This window comes from Aricia agestis, chromosome 2 (assembly GCF_905147365.1).
Source record: "Aricia agestis chromosome 2, ilAriAges1.1, whole genome shotgun sequence".
NCBI lineage: Eukaryota > Metazoa > Arthropoda > Insecta > Lepidoptera > Lycaenidae > Aricia > Aricia agestis.
In genome coordinates, this window is record NC_056407.1 from 4669197 (window position 1) to 4685303 (window position 16107).

Genomic DNA, 16107 nt, shown 5'->3' on the forward strand with positions numbered 1-16107 from the left:
TTACTCGAAAGACGTTGATTTATTTAATTATCGTCAGAAAACTTTGGCAGCAACATCGCTTAAAGACTCCTACAGAAACGCATTGAACACATTTCGTAAGCGACTGAAGTTATTCATACTTAACATTTACTAATATTATAAGTGTGTCTCACTGTCTGCCCTTCCCTTGCTACCTGTTCACGCTTAAACCGCTGAACCGATTTAATTCAATTCGGTATGGAGATAGTTCGAGTCAATTGTCAAATGTGGCCTATTAAAATGTGGCATTTTAATAGGCCACATTTGACAGTTCATCAAAATTGAGCCAGGTAGCCTTGTAACGACGACATACAAAAATAAATATTTTGTCATTGTTATTACTGCACAATTTATAAACTTTTTTCTAATAACGATTACATATTTATTATACACATAACCAATACGAGTTTTTTTTACTATTTGCTTTCACTGATAAACATTTTTTTTAAACATAAAAAACAAATTATGATTTAAAGAACTGAACGTTGTTACAATATTACGTCAGCTGACCTTTTTTCTTTTTAAACTCTAGGGATGTTACTCTAAAAATCGAAAGCGAATAAGTAGAATCAGATGCATTGATTACTTGTAACGAAATATCCCCATAAATTCATAACCACGTTGTGAAAAGTAACACATATTCATGTGAAATGAATAATGATAATACAAAATTTAACAGTTTCGATATTTCAAGTCAATAAATGCAAATTTTCTTGTAAATTATACTTGTCTTATTTTGCTCCTTGAATTTACAAAAGAAAAAGTAATAAAAGGACAGGAATTCGTTTTTGATTTTATAAATAACATAAAATTTTAATATTTTATTTCAAGTCCGTATCGATTTATTCGTTTTGGTCGATGTTTTTAAGCAGCTCACCTCACTATGGAGATTATTCTGACAGATGTCAAATGTGGCCTAATGCCCCAACTATAGGTTTTTATCGAGGAAAATGTACGTTCCCGCACGATCCCGCACAATAAACGATTTTTTACGCAACGCAGTTGCGGGTGTTATGTGGTAGTATAGTACTCCCAAATTAATAATGCGCATGAAAATCTTCACAAATTGTCGTAATCACGGAAACACCCGAATCTATGAAACGGAAGAGCCCCGAACAATGCTTTTGCATTTTGCACCTTGTTCGAAAGAAATAGAAGTAAATATCATATTATAGTCTCGGTACTCGGTGGCTGTCAATTGTGTAGGTGAATATCAAAACCCGGCAAGTCACACACACCCATACTCGAAACTGAACTCTTGTCGATTTTATTGAATTTGTGAGAAAAATGGAACAACGCAGTATATACAAATTAGTGTGGTGAATCCTGAAAGAGCAAAGAAGATGTCTGTGTCAAAAGTTAAAAAGAAAAATGCCGAGAATAAAGTTAAAAAAAAACATATTTCTCTCATTTGCCAAGTTTCGCTTATGGTGGACATACCGGGATTTGATATTTGCCTACACAATTGTCTCTATTTTCGGCGCATGCGCCACAAAACATTTTATTGCGCATGTCCAAATCATGTCATACCATGGCAACGCCACCAACAAGTTGCTTATATTTGGTTACGGTCACTGACCTCCATTATACAAGTACGCTGGACTACCCTTCGAAATGACAACTATTTTTAGTGCCTATTTGAAGCGGAATTAGCGCCCCCAATGCGGGGGAAGAGAACTAAATCTGACGTAAAAATGACGTTTGAAAGTCGCCATATTGGCCCTGATAGCAGTAGTGGGAGTACTTGGAACTAATACTAGTGATGACAACCAATAACGATTAAGCGGCCATTTTCAAGTTACGTCAGATTTAATTCTCTTCTCCCGGGGGCGCTGATCCCGCTTCAAATAGGCACAAAAAGCAGGTGGGTATCGTTAGTCCAGCGTACTTGTATAATGGAGGTCAGTGGTTACGATCAAGTCTTAAACAGTTGGCGTTGCCATGGCATGATTTGGACATGCGCAATAAAAGGTTTTGTGGCTTCGTCTTCCGACACTTGGGAAAAACGATCGTTGCCGAACAATGACGAAAATTTCTATGCACTTTATCACTTTGGGAGCACTGTATACAGGGTGTAACAAAAATAAGTGATAATACTTTAGGGTGTGTACGTGTTCCTTGTAGAGAGTTCACTGTGAAAGTAGCAGCGCTGAAAGACCAAAATTTTTTTTCACTTTTGTATGGGGAAACACTTGACGCTCGGGCCCTTGCCCATACAAAAGTGAAAAAAATTTTTGGTCTTTCAGCGCTGCTACTTTCACAGTGAACTCTCTACAAGGAACACGTACACACCCTAAAGTATTATCACTTATTTTTGTTACACACTGTATATTGAAACTCAACACCAATTAAAAACTTACCGATATGCGAGTGCGGTATCGCGACGGCGGTGAAGGGTCCGTTCTGCAGCAGGCCGACAACGGTGCCGCCGGCGCTCACGCCCACCTGGCCCACGCCGCTCACGGACCCCACCGACGTCATCGCCCCGCCCACGCTTGCGCTCTGGCTCTGCAGTCGAACCTGTAAGTCGGTCATTTACATTACAATTATTTAACTATACCTATTACATACTATTATTTTTCAAAACGAAGATACTCAACAAAGACTGATCAGTGAACAGATATTTTTGATATTATATTTTGCATTTTATTTCATACTAGACGTTCCGCGCGGCTTCGCCCGCGTAAATTAGATATTTCACAGACAAATTAGTCCACAAAAATCTATGCTAATATTATAAATGCGAAAGTATCTCTGTCTGTCTGTCTGTCTATCTCGCTTTCACGCCAAAACTACTGAACCGATTGTAATGAAATTTTTCTATACAGATAGTCTAAGGCCTGAGAAAGGACATAGGCTACTTTTTTACTGGAAAAAAGAGTTGTAAGGGGGTGAAAATGCGTTAATTTGTTCAAATTAAGTTAGTTCCAAAAATTCATAATAGATGGCGCCGTGCGTCTCCTACATCGCGGTGACGCTTGCCCAGACTTCTTTCTATAAGAGGTGGTATCATCTTACATTCAAGCTTTAGTTTTTTTTTTATTGTTATTACTTTTTTACGTTATTAACTCAGTACTTTATCTATGCAGTGACGTAACCTTAAAAGTTAAACCTATCAATGATATAAATAGTTTATGGGTAAAGTTGTGTAATTATGGGCCTAAATAAACTTTAAAATTTGGCATAAAATATAAAGTTTAATTTTAAAAAATGAAATATTATGTACACATTGCACCAGCTGTTTTGATTTAAGGGGTACCAGGGTTTTTTTTATAAAAGCTTTTCACACCAATTTTGTTGACATCGCGCGCTATAAACTGAAGTCCACGCGGACGAAGTCGCGGGCAACAGCTAGTAGCCTATAATCCTTCACGTAGTCTACTTCTTATCTGTGCCAAATAACAGAAAAATTGCTCCAGTAGTTCGTGAGATAAGTAAGCCATTTCAAATAATTTTCCCCGTTTTTTCCACATTTTCCTCTATTTCTTCGCTCCTATTAGTTTTAGCGTAATAAAATATAGCCTATAGCCTTCCTCGATAAATAGGCTATCTATAACTGAAAGAATTTTTAAAATCGGACTTTAAAAATTCTGACGGACGGACGGTTTGCTAGTCGTCCGGTAAGTGGATGAATAATTGTCCGTATCATTGAAAAAAAAAATATTTGCATGTTCCACACACAGAATCAGCTGTTATAAGAAAAAAAAGGATCAAAATGTTTTATTCCAATTACCCCGGTATTGAGAAAAATAATACAATATTATATACCGGACATAAATTAACGTGGGCGGGGGCGCTGCTTGTAAAGGAGAACTGTCAAAAACGGCGTTTTTGTATGATGGCAGCGTTAGTTCCTTTTTTCGCCAAGTTTATTTAAAGCGTTATCGAGCTCTACAGATTAACAGAATACATATTCTTTTTTTTACCCCTCAATCCCCAAGCGGCACCCGGTTGTCGCATACCAACTGAAAATCTATTGTGTCTGCGATTCCCACGATCCAGAAATTCCCATTTAGAAATGCTTTGCGTCGGTCGGGGTTTATGGGACTCTCCGAAGAAGTACCCCACTGGTGTTCCACTTCCCGCCTAGGCATAGTTATAGGCACGATCAACCTACCGCAACAAAGTTAATACTTATAGCTAGCGGAATAGAGCAACAATTCCGAGCTGTCAAACGAAACCAAAATTGAACTATATCTGTGTATGTTTACGTGTGAGCGTAAATGATGTTCCTACATACATTTTTCTTAGAGCTCAAATTGTCAACGTGCCGATAAGTGCCGACTGACTGTCAAAACAGATGAAAAAAAGGGTTCTGCCACTTCAAATCACGCATCCCTTCCTACCACGAAGTGTTAGTGATGTTACTGATAGACGATAGTGACATCTCGCTTGCTCAGCCCATTGTTTGGTGTGTATCGCTACTTATCTTTAATTAGAAAAGAAATGTATCAGTAATTTGGCTGTAGCGATATCGATTTTTCTCAGCAATGACTAAAGCTAAAAAATTAAAGTTCACTGTACAAGGAACACTGACATGATGAATACTGATTCATCATGTCAGTGTTCCTCACTCCTCATGTCTAGTTTTATCGTTATATCAAGTGGTTATTAGTTATATTTTAAGAGTTTTAGCCCGGCCGCACATCTAATCCGATTGTCCGAATTCTGATCAGAAACAGTTGAATTTCGTCGGACCGCCACCCCGCACACTATCCGAAATATCCTTCCGGCGAGTTCGAGCTCACTCGGCTCAGTACAAAATGTAAGAGACAGCGCGGACGTTCAACTGTTTCGTATCAGAAATTTCGGACAATGTGCGGCCGGGCTTAATCACGCAAGTTTTCATACAAAAACGTCATTTTTGATCGGACGATTAGATTATCTTTTAAGGCTAGTCGTCCGGCAGAGTTGGGCAAAAAGTAATTAGATTAACGATTACACAATTACAAATACATTGTAGTTGTTAATCTGATTACAAAATAATCAGATTGATGAAGTAATTGTGCACCTGAAATTAACCAGTAGTTGATTCGAATGTAATTGGAATAAATTTTATTCTAATTACAATTTAATCAGATTACTTGTAATTTAAATACATAGAATTACTTTTTTTTTTTCATAATGATAAGTCCTAGACCCTAGTTTAACGTCGGTGTATCCTGGATTGACAGTTCACAATAGGACTTCCCATTTCGTAAAATAATCACAAATATTACATATTAACTCAGAAATAATACTTATAAACTATTTTTAGGGTTCCGTACCTCAAAAGGAAAAAACGGAACCCTTATAGGATCACTTTGTTGTCCGTCTGTCCGTCTGTCAAGACCCTTTTTCTCAGGAACGCGTGGAGGCATGAAGCTGAAATTTATATCAATTACTCAGGTCTACTGTCCCTTGAAGCTGTGAAAAAATCAAACTTCTAAGCCAACGCAATCAAAAGATACAGCCGTTTATGCCGCAAATTTTCGACACTTGCAAGGGAATCAAAACCTACAGGGTGCTTCCCGTGAACTCAGAATCTTGAAATTTGGTACGAAGCAACGTCTTATAGCATAGATAAAGGAAAAATTACGAAAACCATAAATTTTTAGTTACATCACATAATATATTTTTTTTTAATAATTTTAAACTTACTACCCATTTCCTCATAAACGCGTAGAGGTATTAAATTGAAATTCATACTAAATACTCAGGTCTATAATACCTTTAAGCTGTCGGAACCCTCGGTGCGCGAGTCCGACTCGCACTTGGCCGGTTTTTTTTTTATGAAATAAGGGGGCAAACGAGCAAACGGGTCACCTGATGGAAAGCAACTTCCATCGCCCATGGACACTCGCAGCATCAGAAGAGCTACAGGTGCGTTGCCGGCCTTTTGAGGGAATAGCGTAATAGGGGAGGGTAGGGATGGGAAGGAAAGGGAATAGGGGAGGGTAGGGAAGGGAATAGGGTAGGGAATTGGGCCTCCGGTAAACTCACTCACTCGGCGAAACACAGCGTAAGCGCTGTTTCACGCCGGTTTTCTGTGAGAACGTGGTATTTCTCCGGTCGAGAAGGCCCATCCGTGCCGAAGCATGGCTCTCTCACGTATATTTAAATTGTGGTTCGAATAAAGGTGAATGGCAGGATCGATAGAGCATAATTTTGTTGTTGTTTTTCAACAGAATTTTTATTATGGCAATTAGACTATCTATTTTGATAAACTTATCTAAATAGGTATTTATAATGTAGATCTATCAGAATCTGATGGCGATTTTTAGCAGCAGATTATCAAAAAATATCCTTGATCATTAGATAGTTTTTTATATTTGCATGTTTCACACACAGAATCAGGCGCTATAAGAAAAAAAACCGGCCAAGTGCGAGTCGGACTCGCGCACCGAGGGTTCCGTACAAACCTGCAAGGTTTACAAAGTTCGTTCATTACGACAATCGAGTCATAACTATGGTATTTTTATTGCAAAATGAAATTCATAACATTACAATGGGGAAAGATGGAGGAGCATAAATTTAAGACAAAGATCTCTTTATCGTTTAAGTAATAGCTCTACGCGTTCATGAGGAAAAAAGTAATAAGTTTATATTTATTAAAAAATATATATTTTGTAATGTAACTAAAAATTTAAGGTTTTCGGAATTTTTCCTTTATGTGTGCTATAAAACGTTGCTTCATGCCAAATTTCAAGATTCTAGGTCGACTGGAAGTACCCTTTAGGTTTTGATTCCCTTGCGAGTACTTGCGAGTTTCAAAATATGCAGCTTAAATTGCTGTTTCTTTTGATTGCGTTGACATAGAAGTTTGATTTTGTTACAGCTTAAAGGTATTATAGACCTGAGTATTTGGTATGAATTTCAATTTAATACCTCTACGCGTTTATGAGGAAATGGGTAGTAAGTTTAAAATTATTAAAAAAAAATATATTATGTGATGTAACTAAAAATTTATGGTTTTCGTAATTTTTCCTTTATCTATGCTATAAGACGTTGCTTCGTACCAAATTTCAAGATTCTGAGTTCACGGGAAGCACCCTGTAGGTTTTGATTCCCTTGCAAGTGTCGAAAATTTGCGGCATAAACGGCTGTATCTTTTGATTGCGTTGGCTTAGAAGTTTGATTTTTTCACAGCTTCAAGGGACAGTAGACCTGAGTAATTGATATAAATTTCAGCTTCATACCTCCACGCGTTCCTGAGAAAAAGGGTCTTGACAGACGGACGGACGGACAGACGGACAAAAAAGTGATCCTATAAGGGTTCCGTTTTTTCCTTTTGAGGTACGGAACCCTAAAAAGGATCAAAATGTTTTATTCCAATTACCCCGGTATTGCTAGAGTCAATACTCAATTTACTTTCTCACTTTTTGCTATCAGATTCTGGTAGACCTATCATTTTATGTTATATTTTTTTAATGTTGCCATAAGTAAAATACTTAATAAATACTAAAGTTATTATAGAAACATTTATTATGAATTATTATTAATCTCTTATTTACTTATATCTCATAAAGAAAAGAATATATTACATAAAATCACATTACATTGTACATATTATAAATGTATATTTTGTTCTAATTTTTTCCATCGATATTTTTTCTTGTCATGGCAATCAGTTAATGAGGCCATTTATAAAGAAGAAGAAGAAGACAGATGAAGAAAATCATTAGAAAATCTCAATCTCAATAATCCACTAATCTCAACTTGAACCAAAGATTATGAAACCCGCGGTAGTAATTATTATAATATTATTCTCTTTGTATGAAACCAATAATCAACATCCAACACAATCAACGGTAGCAGCATGTACCTATTAATTTGTTTGGGTAGCAGTTGTGACTTGTGATTGTCAGTTATTTTCTGTTGTTTTCAAATTGAGAACTGAGAAGGCCTGCTTTATGCGACGAGAGTAAAGATCTTGTGAATATTAATCGACTGTGGATATATCTTGGATATTATGTAAGTAGTTTACTTCAAATAATATATTTTACGTGTTAGCCTAACCATGAACTTTTTATTAAATTTTAAGTGTTGAAATGTTTTCCTTTCATTTTAAACCATGAAACTAATCTAGCAAAGTACCTATTATTAAAGAAAAAGTAGGGAATAATTAACAATACTTCTAATCACTATCATTATTTCCAGATTACACCTACTGATCATATTTGCCATGCATGCTGGCAACTTGCGTATCATGCATCTACTGAAAATATGTCCAGCAGCAGCAGCGGTTGGCCATAATAATATCTGTGTTGTATCATGTGGATTATCCATAGTAATAGCAAATCGATGCAGAATTTTAATTGAAGGGACAAATGAAGAACAACAAAGAGTGGCTTCTATAGTATCTTCTTGGATTCAAGCACGAGAGGTAAACAAACAACCAAACAAATCTTTATTTTCACATAAAAATTTTACAGGATATTCTTACACAATCACTGATCTCCATACTAGGATTCCCTGTGTTGTGGAGACCAGTAAGGTATTAAAATAAATTTATATGTAGTACCATCACTAGTGTTTCTTAATTCATTATTGCAGTAGGAAATAAAGTAATTTATTTCCTCAGCGTAATACCGGATTCATGGCAAGCTTTTCTCTAATTATATTTTTATTTTAGCTTTGGTCTCAAGATGAAGAACCAGAATAGTCCAAGTAATTGAGGACTTTCAACCTGAATATATGGAATCAGCTTTAATGTGTACTGTATGTGGCCAGTCTGGACACCACAACTTCAGACTTAGAGTGGAATCCTGAAAACATTACTCGTTTGCTGGAGCAACAAGAGGTATATAGTTTAAACTCTAATCTAATAATCAAATTAACGTATGTCAGTGTTTAATTTGTTTTTTACTATTGTTGTTTTGATATCTGTCCATCTCATCAAATGATTTATTTACAGATGTCATCTATGAATGAAGTTTCTGGAGTTTGTTGGAACCAAGCTCGAGACATAAGGTCAGATATTCCAGAAGCTGATGAAAGATCCCAACAAAATATAGTGTTGTTCAATATAAGAAGAGCAGCTGAAACACCAGGACATTGTGTTTTTCAAGAATGCATGAATCCTGGGCAAAATGTTGTGCCTCGAGTTGCCTGTGCCTGTGTTGTTGTGCTTTAAGCTAAAAAAAGTCCTGCCATTTAACTGCCAACAAAATAAGTTTTTCCAGAAGGAAAAACTTATTTTGTATTTATTGTAACAGAAAGAAACATGAATGGTCAGGTCGCTATCAAAAGCTATTGCTGTTACTGCATTGTAGGCTTAAGAACAGTGGGATGCTGCTCACATGTTTATGAGCATCATTTGGTACCTAAGCTATGCTCGCCATGAGGGTACTCCTGCCCCTGCCCCTATCTTAGATAAATATAATTGTAATAAGAATAATTATTAAGTTATAAATTATGATAAAGTTTTTCTTAAAAAAAAGTGTTGTTTTATTACCTGTGTATGTAGTACTTATATCTTAATGCCTGCACCCGAACCTTTTGTAATCTACAAACGTAGCGTACAAGCACAAAACAGCATAATATGATTATAGGTAAGGAAATGCTTAAGCAGCTCCGTAGTCTACAAAAATTATTATGAATGCCTTGCCGAGCTTAAAGAGTGAGATCTAAAAACAAAGGGATTATGGTGTCCTGCAGACCAAGAGGAAATTTCGTGTTCAGCTCTCACTTAACATACAAAACACAACAGCTGAAGCTGTCATTTAACACTATTTTTATGAGAGTGTAGTATTTCCCCGGTTACCGCTGTCCATTTTGACTGCAGGTCTAGCAGCTTGGACCTACCACTATTAAACTTCATAATTAAGTATTGAATTGTTGCACTATGCTTTTATACTGTACCTAAAGGTATGTCCAAGTTCATCCCACTGAGTGGATACCATCCTCATCTCAAATTATCTTCGGACTGTTATTATGTAGAACGGTAAAAATATGTAAAGTAGGTAGGTACGTTGAATTTATGAATATACTTAATTATTTTTAAAACATTAATTATTTACGTTTTTACGAAAACTATAAGTACTGATACACACTAATGTTTTTAATAAAATGTATAATGTTTTTTTTAATAATATTGTAATGAGTAAGTATATACTTAATATAATTAGGTAGGTAAGTAAGTATAAGTAATAATATCATAGCTGTAGGTAGGTACATAACCTCAAAATTTCAAACAAAACTGGCTATTACTTTTATGTCCCAAGTTTTAAAATCTATACTTACTTAAAGTATTTAAATATACTTATTATAAATTATAAATACGAAAGTGTGTCTGTCTGTCGTTCTATCTATCTGACCTCTTCACGCCTAAACCACAGAAAGAAAAGGCTTTTTCTTGGTAAAGTATCTAAATGTTTTTATTTTTCTTAGAGAATATCATACTTCATGTTGTATTACTTATTTGTATGATATTATAAATTATTATTTACATTTTCCACTTCTTGTATCGATCTGATGGGCATATTTAATGCTTTATTTACCTATAAGTACCTACAGTAATTCCCTAAAAATAATACCTCTAGCACGGACGTAAAAAAAATAACCTCTAGATAGTAGATACAGTACTCTGTTTTTAACTCCTGACAGTTGACACTGTAATAATATTAGAGTAATTAGTCGAAACCAAAGTAATCAATTACAAAAGAACTTAATTTCAAATTAATTAGATTTCTTTGAAATTGGATTACATAGGAATCAATTGCTTTGTGTAATTCTATATTTAAATTTGAAAGTATTTGAATTACAATGTAATTAGAATAAAATTTATTCTAATTACTTTGCAATTAGATTGTTAATTAGATTATCCAGTATTTCAATTATGCCCAACTCTGTCGTCCGGTAATCAGATGAATTATTTTTTTTAATCATCCGGTAATCGGACGACTAAGATTTATTTTATTCATCCGTTTACCGGACGACTAGCAACAGCCATAAAAATATCGATACCAAAATCTGCATCACACCACATCACTAGTGCCTTAGTTTGATAGTTCACGGAACATCAAGCGGACTGAAAATGGCGGTGTAGCGGCGAATATTTTTCGTGAAAAATAATTGATTTTTAAATTAATAAAAAATTGCGGGATCACCTATCAATCACAGCCAACTGTAATGTATACGAAACATTACAGTTGACTGTGATAGGTGATCCCGCAATTTTTTTTATTCAAAGTTTCGCTGCGATTTCTATTATTGCACAAGTCGGTATTTTGTTCACAATTTACAACGAAGTGACAACGTGTAAGCCGTGGAGCGATTTACATGTGACTGACAACTAGTGCGCAAATGCGCTGGAATTGGCGACATGTGCCACGCCCACATAACACATCTCTTACTTCTATAATATCTGTGCGCACGACCCTAACTTAGTATAATGTAACTAAGTAATTGTACTGATTGTGATTATGTTATTATATATGAATCTGAAATAAATAAAAAACATGAAAAGTCGAGCCTCCTGGCATTATTTATTACCTTGAGGCCATCAGAGACGGCGACTGCTCGTATGGTGTGGTCGGCGGGGGCGGGCGGCGCGGCGGGGCGGGCACTCACGAGGTGACGCTTCACGGGCGACGCCTTGGTCGTCACGCTCTTGGGCGGGCTCGGCTTAGGCGGGACGCGCGCCCGCCCGCTCTCGCTTGCCACCTCCGCCGCCGCGACTTGCGCCGGCGTCTTGATCGACGGCTTCGTCTCCTTAACTTCCTTGGGCGTTTCTATCTTCTTAGGCGACGGCGGTCTCACCTACGATAAAATATTTATATCAGAATGTTGTTTTTTTAACAGAGTAACATTGTCGTTACTTAAAATTTCAATAGATTTACCTTCTCCACATAAATGGGCTCCTTATCCAATCCGGATACATGCACGACGGTAGAACCGAAACCGTCCGTCCGCTTCCTCTTTTGGCCAGAGCTGGCACGCCCTTCCGAGCTCTGGCCTTGCAATAAAAAAGAATCTTTTCCGTCCACGTCCTTCACGAGCTCCTCGAGCAAGTCGTCGCCGATTCCTTTCTTGTCGTCTTTAGTGAGGTCGACGTCGGCCAGAGCCTTCAGATCCGTCTCGGACAGGATGCTCTCGACCTGCGCTTCGGTCAACCCCGTGAAGTTCTCCGTGAGGAGATCTTCCCCGCTGATGTCGAGGCTGCCGCTGTTGTCCATATCCGGGCTGACGTCGTACAGATCGTTGAGCGTGAACTCTGAGGTGGTGAAGGTGTCGAGAACGCCGCTGGGCAAGCCCGAGGTGAGCTCGACCGAGATGGGCGTGTCCTGGGCTATGGGAAACTGATCATCCTGAGGAGCTTCTTTATGCGGTGGGGACGGGGGCGGTGTTTTCGGTCGGAAGTGTAACCTGAAATAATTTGCTATCTTTGATATTGTTATGGAAAAATTTGAGAAGCTCATTTTCGAAAACATGTGTATTAAGAGTAAGATAATAAATAAATGATAATTGCTATAAATGCATAGAAAATATGTTCAATTTATGGCAGCTATGTTATATGTATGATATGTTGCAAAATATTTGTTCTATATTAGTTTAGTGGAATAGAAACTCACCATTTCGTACTGACTTCACTGAAAAACTTTTCAAATTCTTGCTCCACAGGCTGCAAACTGTCGTCGGAATTGTAACTGCTATCACTACACCCACTCCACGATCTCTTTCTGATCACCCTCTGCAAGTTCTCTCTCACACTTTCATCTATAGTCCTTGGATTTACACTAACACTAATATCACTATCTTGAGGTAAGTCCGGTAACACTTTATCAACCTCCATGGGTTCCACTTTCACATCATCAATGTCTATTTTTTCGTCCACGTCCAACTTAACCTGGAAGTCCAATTTGACGTCGTCGAGGTCCATTTTAATGTCGTCCAGGTCGAGTTTAAAATCCCCGAAGTTGGGTTTATCCTCTTCGCTGACGGGCACTGTCCATAGTTCAGGGTTCCTGGCGAGATGTCTTCGGAAGGCGTGTCTCCATGGATGTTTGCCACTCGTGTGGTAATCCCTCGTCATCACCTTGGGAGTTCGATGTGGCTTTGTTTCCAATTCGACCTGTAATAACAAAGACACACCAATGTAAATATATCACAAATTGTTGTAATTTTCAACTTTGGCAAAAGAACTTATAGAATGAATGTTGTTATTATATTCAACTTGAGTTGTTACCTCTTCATTTCTAAGTGCCTTATCCTCTAAGCTATTAGGATGCCTGAACGGCAGCGTCGTCCACAGGTGGTCTAGGGGCGTGGCGATGCGGTCCAGGATCACCCTACCGCCGCGCCCCAGTCTTCTTCGCGCGAACCCTACACACCTCGTGTACGGATGTCGGATGGAAGTCAGCGTAAACCTACAAAACATTAGTTTCATTTGAGAAATCATAAATTTACACCCATGACCCAACCCTAAAAATATATTAATCAAACTTAACTATATCCGTGAGTCTGGGTTTGCGCCCGTCACGTTCGGACGCGCTCCGTGTTACGATCTCTGTGACGTCAATTTTCATTTCGTATTTGCGAGTTTTTTTTTGTTTCCGAGTTTAAATATTCTGAAGTATGATTATTTCGGTTATAATTATTAATAATTATCAAATCAAAAGTGAACTTATGTGAATAGTTTTGTTTCTTTAACAAACTTTCGTATTATTATTTTTTTCGATCTACCCGCATTGTGTTGTAATTATGAGTGAACCTGAGGAAGAAGGTACGATGGAGCCTGCACTCAATAAGATGGCTGCGGAGGCTGTTAACATAATAGTGCTGGAATCTGGAGAATAAGAAGGAGAGGTAGACTTAGAGTGGGATGATGCAGGTATATCAGTAGGTCATAATAATCTCGACGATGTTGGAAGTGAAGCGATGTTGCAGCCAGGCAACAAAAGGCGACTAGCAGGTAGTTCTCCAGAGCCGCTAGCTGATGATGGCTTTACACTGGTCACGAGATATAAGCGCAGGAACCTGCAGAGAACCCCTCCATCTGCATCACCTAATCCGCCAGCTAATTAACGTAATAATTTTGAAGTTTCTATAACCGCCAAGACCGATTTTCTACCGAAGCAGTTAGCGTTTGCAAAACTATTGGCTAAATACAATATTCAGGGCATAGAAACTATCAAATATAAAAGTCCTTTCAAACTTTTAATTAAATTTAAATCCGAGCTAGACGCAAACAATTTTCTGAATAATAAGATTACACAGGATTATGAGTGGGTTTGTAGAAATACTAATGAGTTGCATTACTGTTATGGCGTGGTCCGGGATATTGACATTGATATAGAAGATAAGGAATTGAAAGAGATTTTCGAATGTGACACGAAGATTTTATCCATTAAGAGGTTGTTACGGAAAGATTCGGATGGTAAATGGATAAAGTCTGAAACCGTTCGAATAGGGTTCGAACGTTCAAATCTTCCAGAATTTATAAAAGCTTATGGGTGTCGAATGGCCGTAGATTCTTACATGTATCCTGTGACTCAATGCTCTAAATGTTGGCGATACGGTCACGTCAATCAGATTTGTCCATCTAAGACCCCAATTTGTCCTAAGTGTTTTTTACGTGGGAGAGCCATGCTTCGGCACGAATGGGCCGGCTCGACCGGATAAATACCACGTTCTCACAGAAAACCGGCGTGAAACAGCGCTTGCGCTGTGTTTCGCCGAGTGAGTGAGTTTACCGGAGGCCAAATCCCCTAACCCCTACCCTATTCCCTTCCCTACCCTCAACTATTCCCTTCCCTTCCCTTCCCTACCCTCCCCTATTACCCTATTCCCTCTTAAAAGGTCGGCAACGCACTTGCAGCTCTTCTGATGCTGCGAGTGTCCATGGGCGATGGAAGTTGCTTTCCATCAGGTGACTCGTTTGCTCGTTTGCCCCTTATTTCATTAAAAAAAAAAAAAAAAATAAGTGTAGCGGGAAACATGAAAACTGCGAAACGAAAAGTTATAGATGTGTTAACTGCAAAGGGAATCACTTATCTTTTATGAAATCTGCTTGTCCTGTATTTAAGAAAGAAAAAAATATTCGGATGTATATGGGAAATCATATGTGCTCTTATAAGTTTGCATTAAATAAGATGAAGAAAGAGACACTGAATAAGACTTCGACCAGATTGGAACCCGAGATGCTTTTTGTTAAACCTATTATTTCCCACGCCAGGACCGACGGGGCTTCGGCTCCCACTTACAGAGATGTTACTGTTGGCGACTATGCAGCCGTTGAAACTTTACATGATAGTGATGATGACATTATGGAATTAGATGAGTGTGTTTCTATGACGCCTAATCAAGAGTCGTCTACCACAACTGAGTTCAAGAAAAAGAACAAAAATAAATCAAGGAAAAAAAGTCTAGACGTCAGACGCGATAACGAGGATGTTTTTCATACATTTCAGATAACTAGTGCTGAAATCCATATTGAAAATAAGCAAGTTGAAAAGTCTAGCTCTAGTACTAATCGTAAGGAAAGGAAACGTTTGCTAGAAAGGATTTTAGATAAAATAAGAGAAGTTTTTGTAGCAGAAGGAAGTTTAAAAGATAAGTTTAAAATGTTGAATTTTGAGACGGTGCTTAAGTTTTTGGGAAGAAACAATAATGGCCAGTAATATCAATTCTTTACACAGCGGTATCAACATTTTTCAATGGAATGCTAACAGTTTAAAACGTAAGGCCAGTGACTTTGAACTTTTGATGTCACAAGACAAAATACATATGGCTTTTGTGAGTGAAACGTGGCTTTCATCTAGTGTAAGCCTGAAATTTTCTGGTTATAATATAGTGAGAGCAGACAGAGACGATTCATATGGTGGTTTGTGCGCCATAATACATAAATCAATAAAATATTCTGAACGAGTTTCTAATATTTCTAACTCTGATATCCAGATAATCAATATTGAAGTTTTTAACGTACCTACATTAAAGCACGTGATTGCTGTGTATTGTCCGCCTTCAATTTCTACAAGTCAACAGGATTGGGATGCGATTTTCAATACATTCAAAACAGGTTATCTTATAATCGGAGATTTTAATGCGCATCACACTCTATGGTCTTGCAAGTCCGATAGAAGAGGTGAAGCTGTTTATAAAGCTATG

At 37.6% G+C, this 16107-nt stretch overlaps 1 protein-coding gene and 1 long non-coding RNA gene across 3 annotated transcripts in view; one reads left to right on the forward strand and one right to left on the reverse strand.

The window, feature by feature from the left end:
* The window catches only part of LOC121740009, a 66914-nt gene that overhangs the window by 1233 nt on the left and 49574 nt on the right, over nucleotides 1-16107 (reverse strand). For both annotated transcript variants that reach the window (XM_042132678.1, XM_042132677.1), the window contains exons 11-15: nucleotides 13187-13367; nucleotides 12573-13072; nucleotides 11841-12366; nucleotides 11494-11760; nucleotides 2379-2538 (exon numbers count right to left, since the gene is read on the reverse strand). In XM_042132678.1, the coding sequence (XP_041988612.1) occupies nucleotides 2379-2538; nucleotides 11494-11760; nucleotides 11841-12366; nucleotides 12573-13072; nucleotides 13187-13367 (1634 nt within the window). The remainder of the gene's footprint in view (nucleotides 1-2378; nucleotides 2539-11493; nucleotides 11761-11840; nucleotides 12367-12572; nucleotides 13073-13186; nucleotides 13368-16107) is intronic.
* Nucleotides 7712-9116, forward strand: LOC121740018. The gene is made up of 4 exons (XR_006037522.1): nucleotides 7712-7971; nucleotides 8158-8383; nucleotides 8633-8800; nucleotides 8915-9116. It is a non-coding gene; the product is annotated as an uncharacterized LOC121740018 (long non-coding RNA).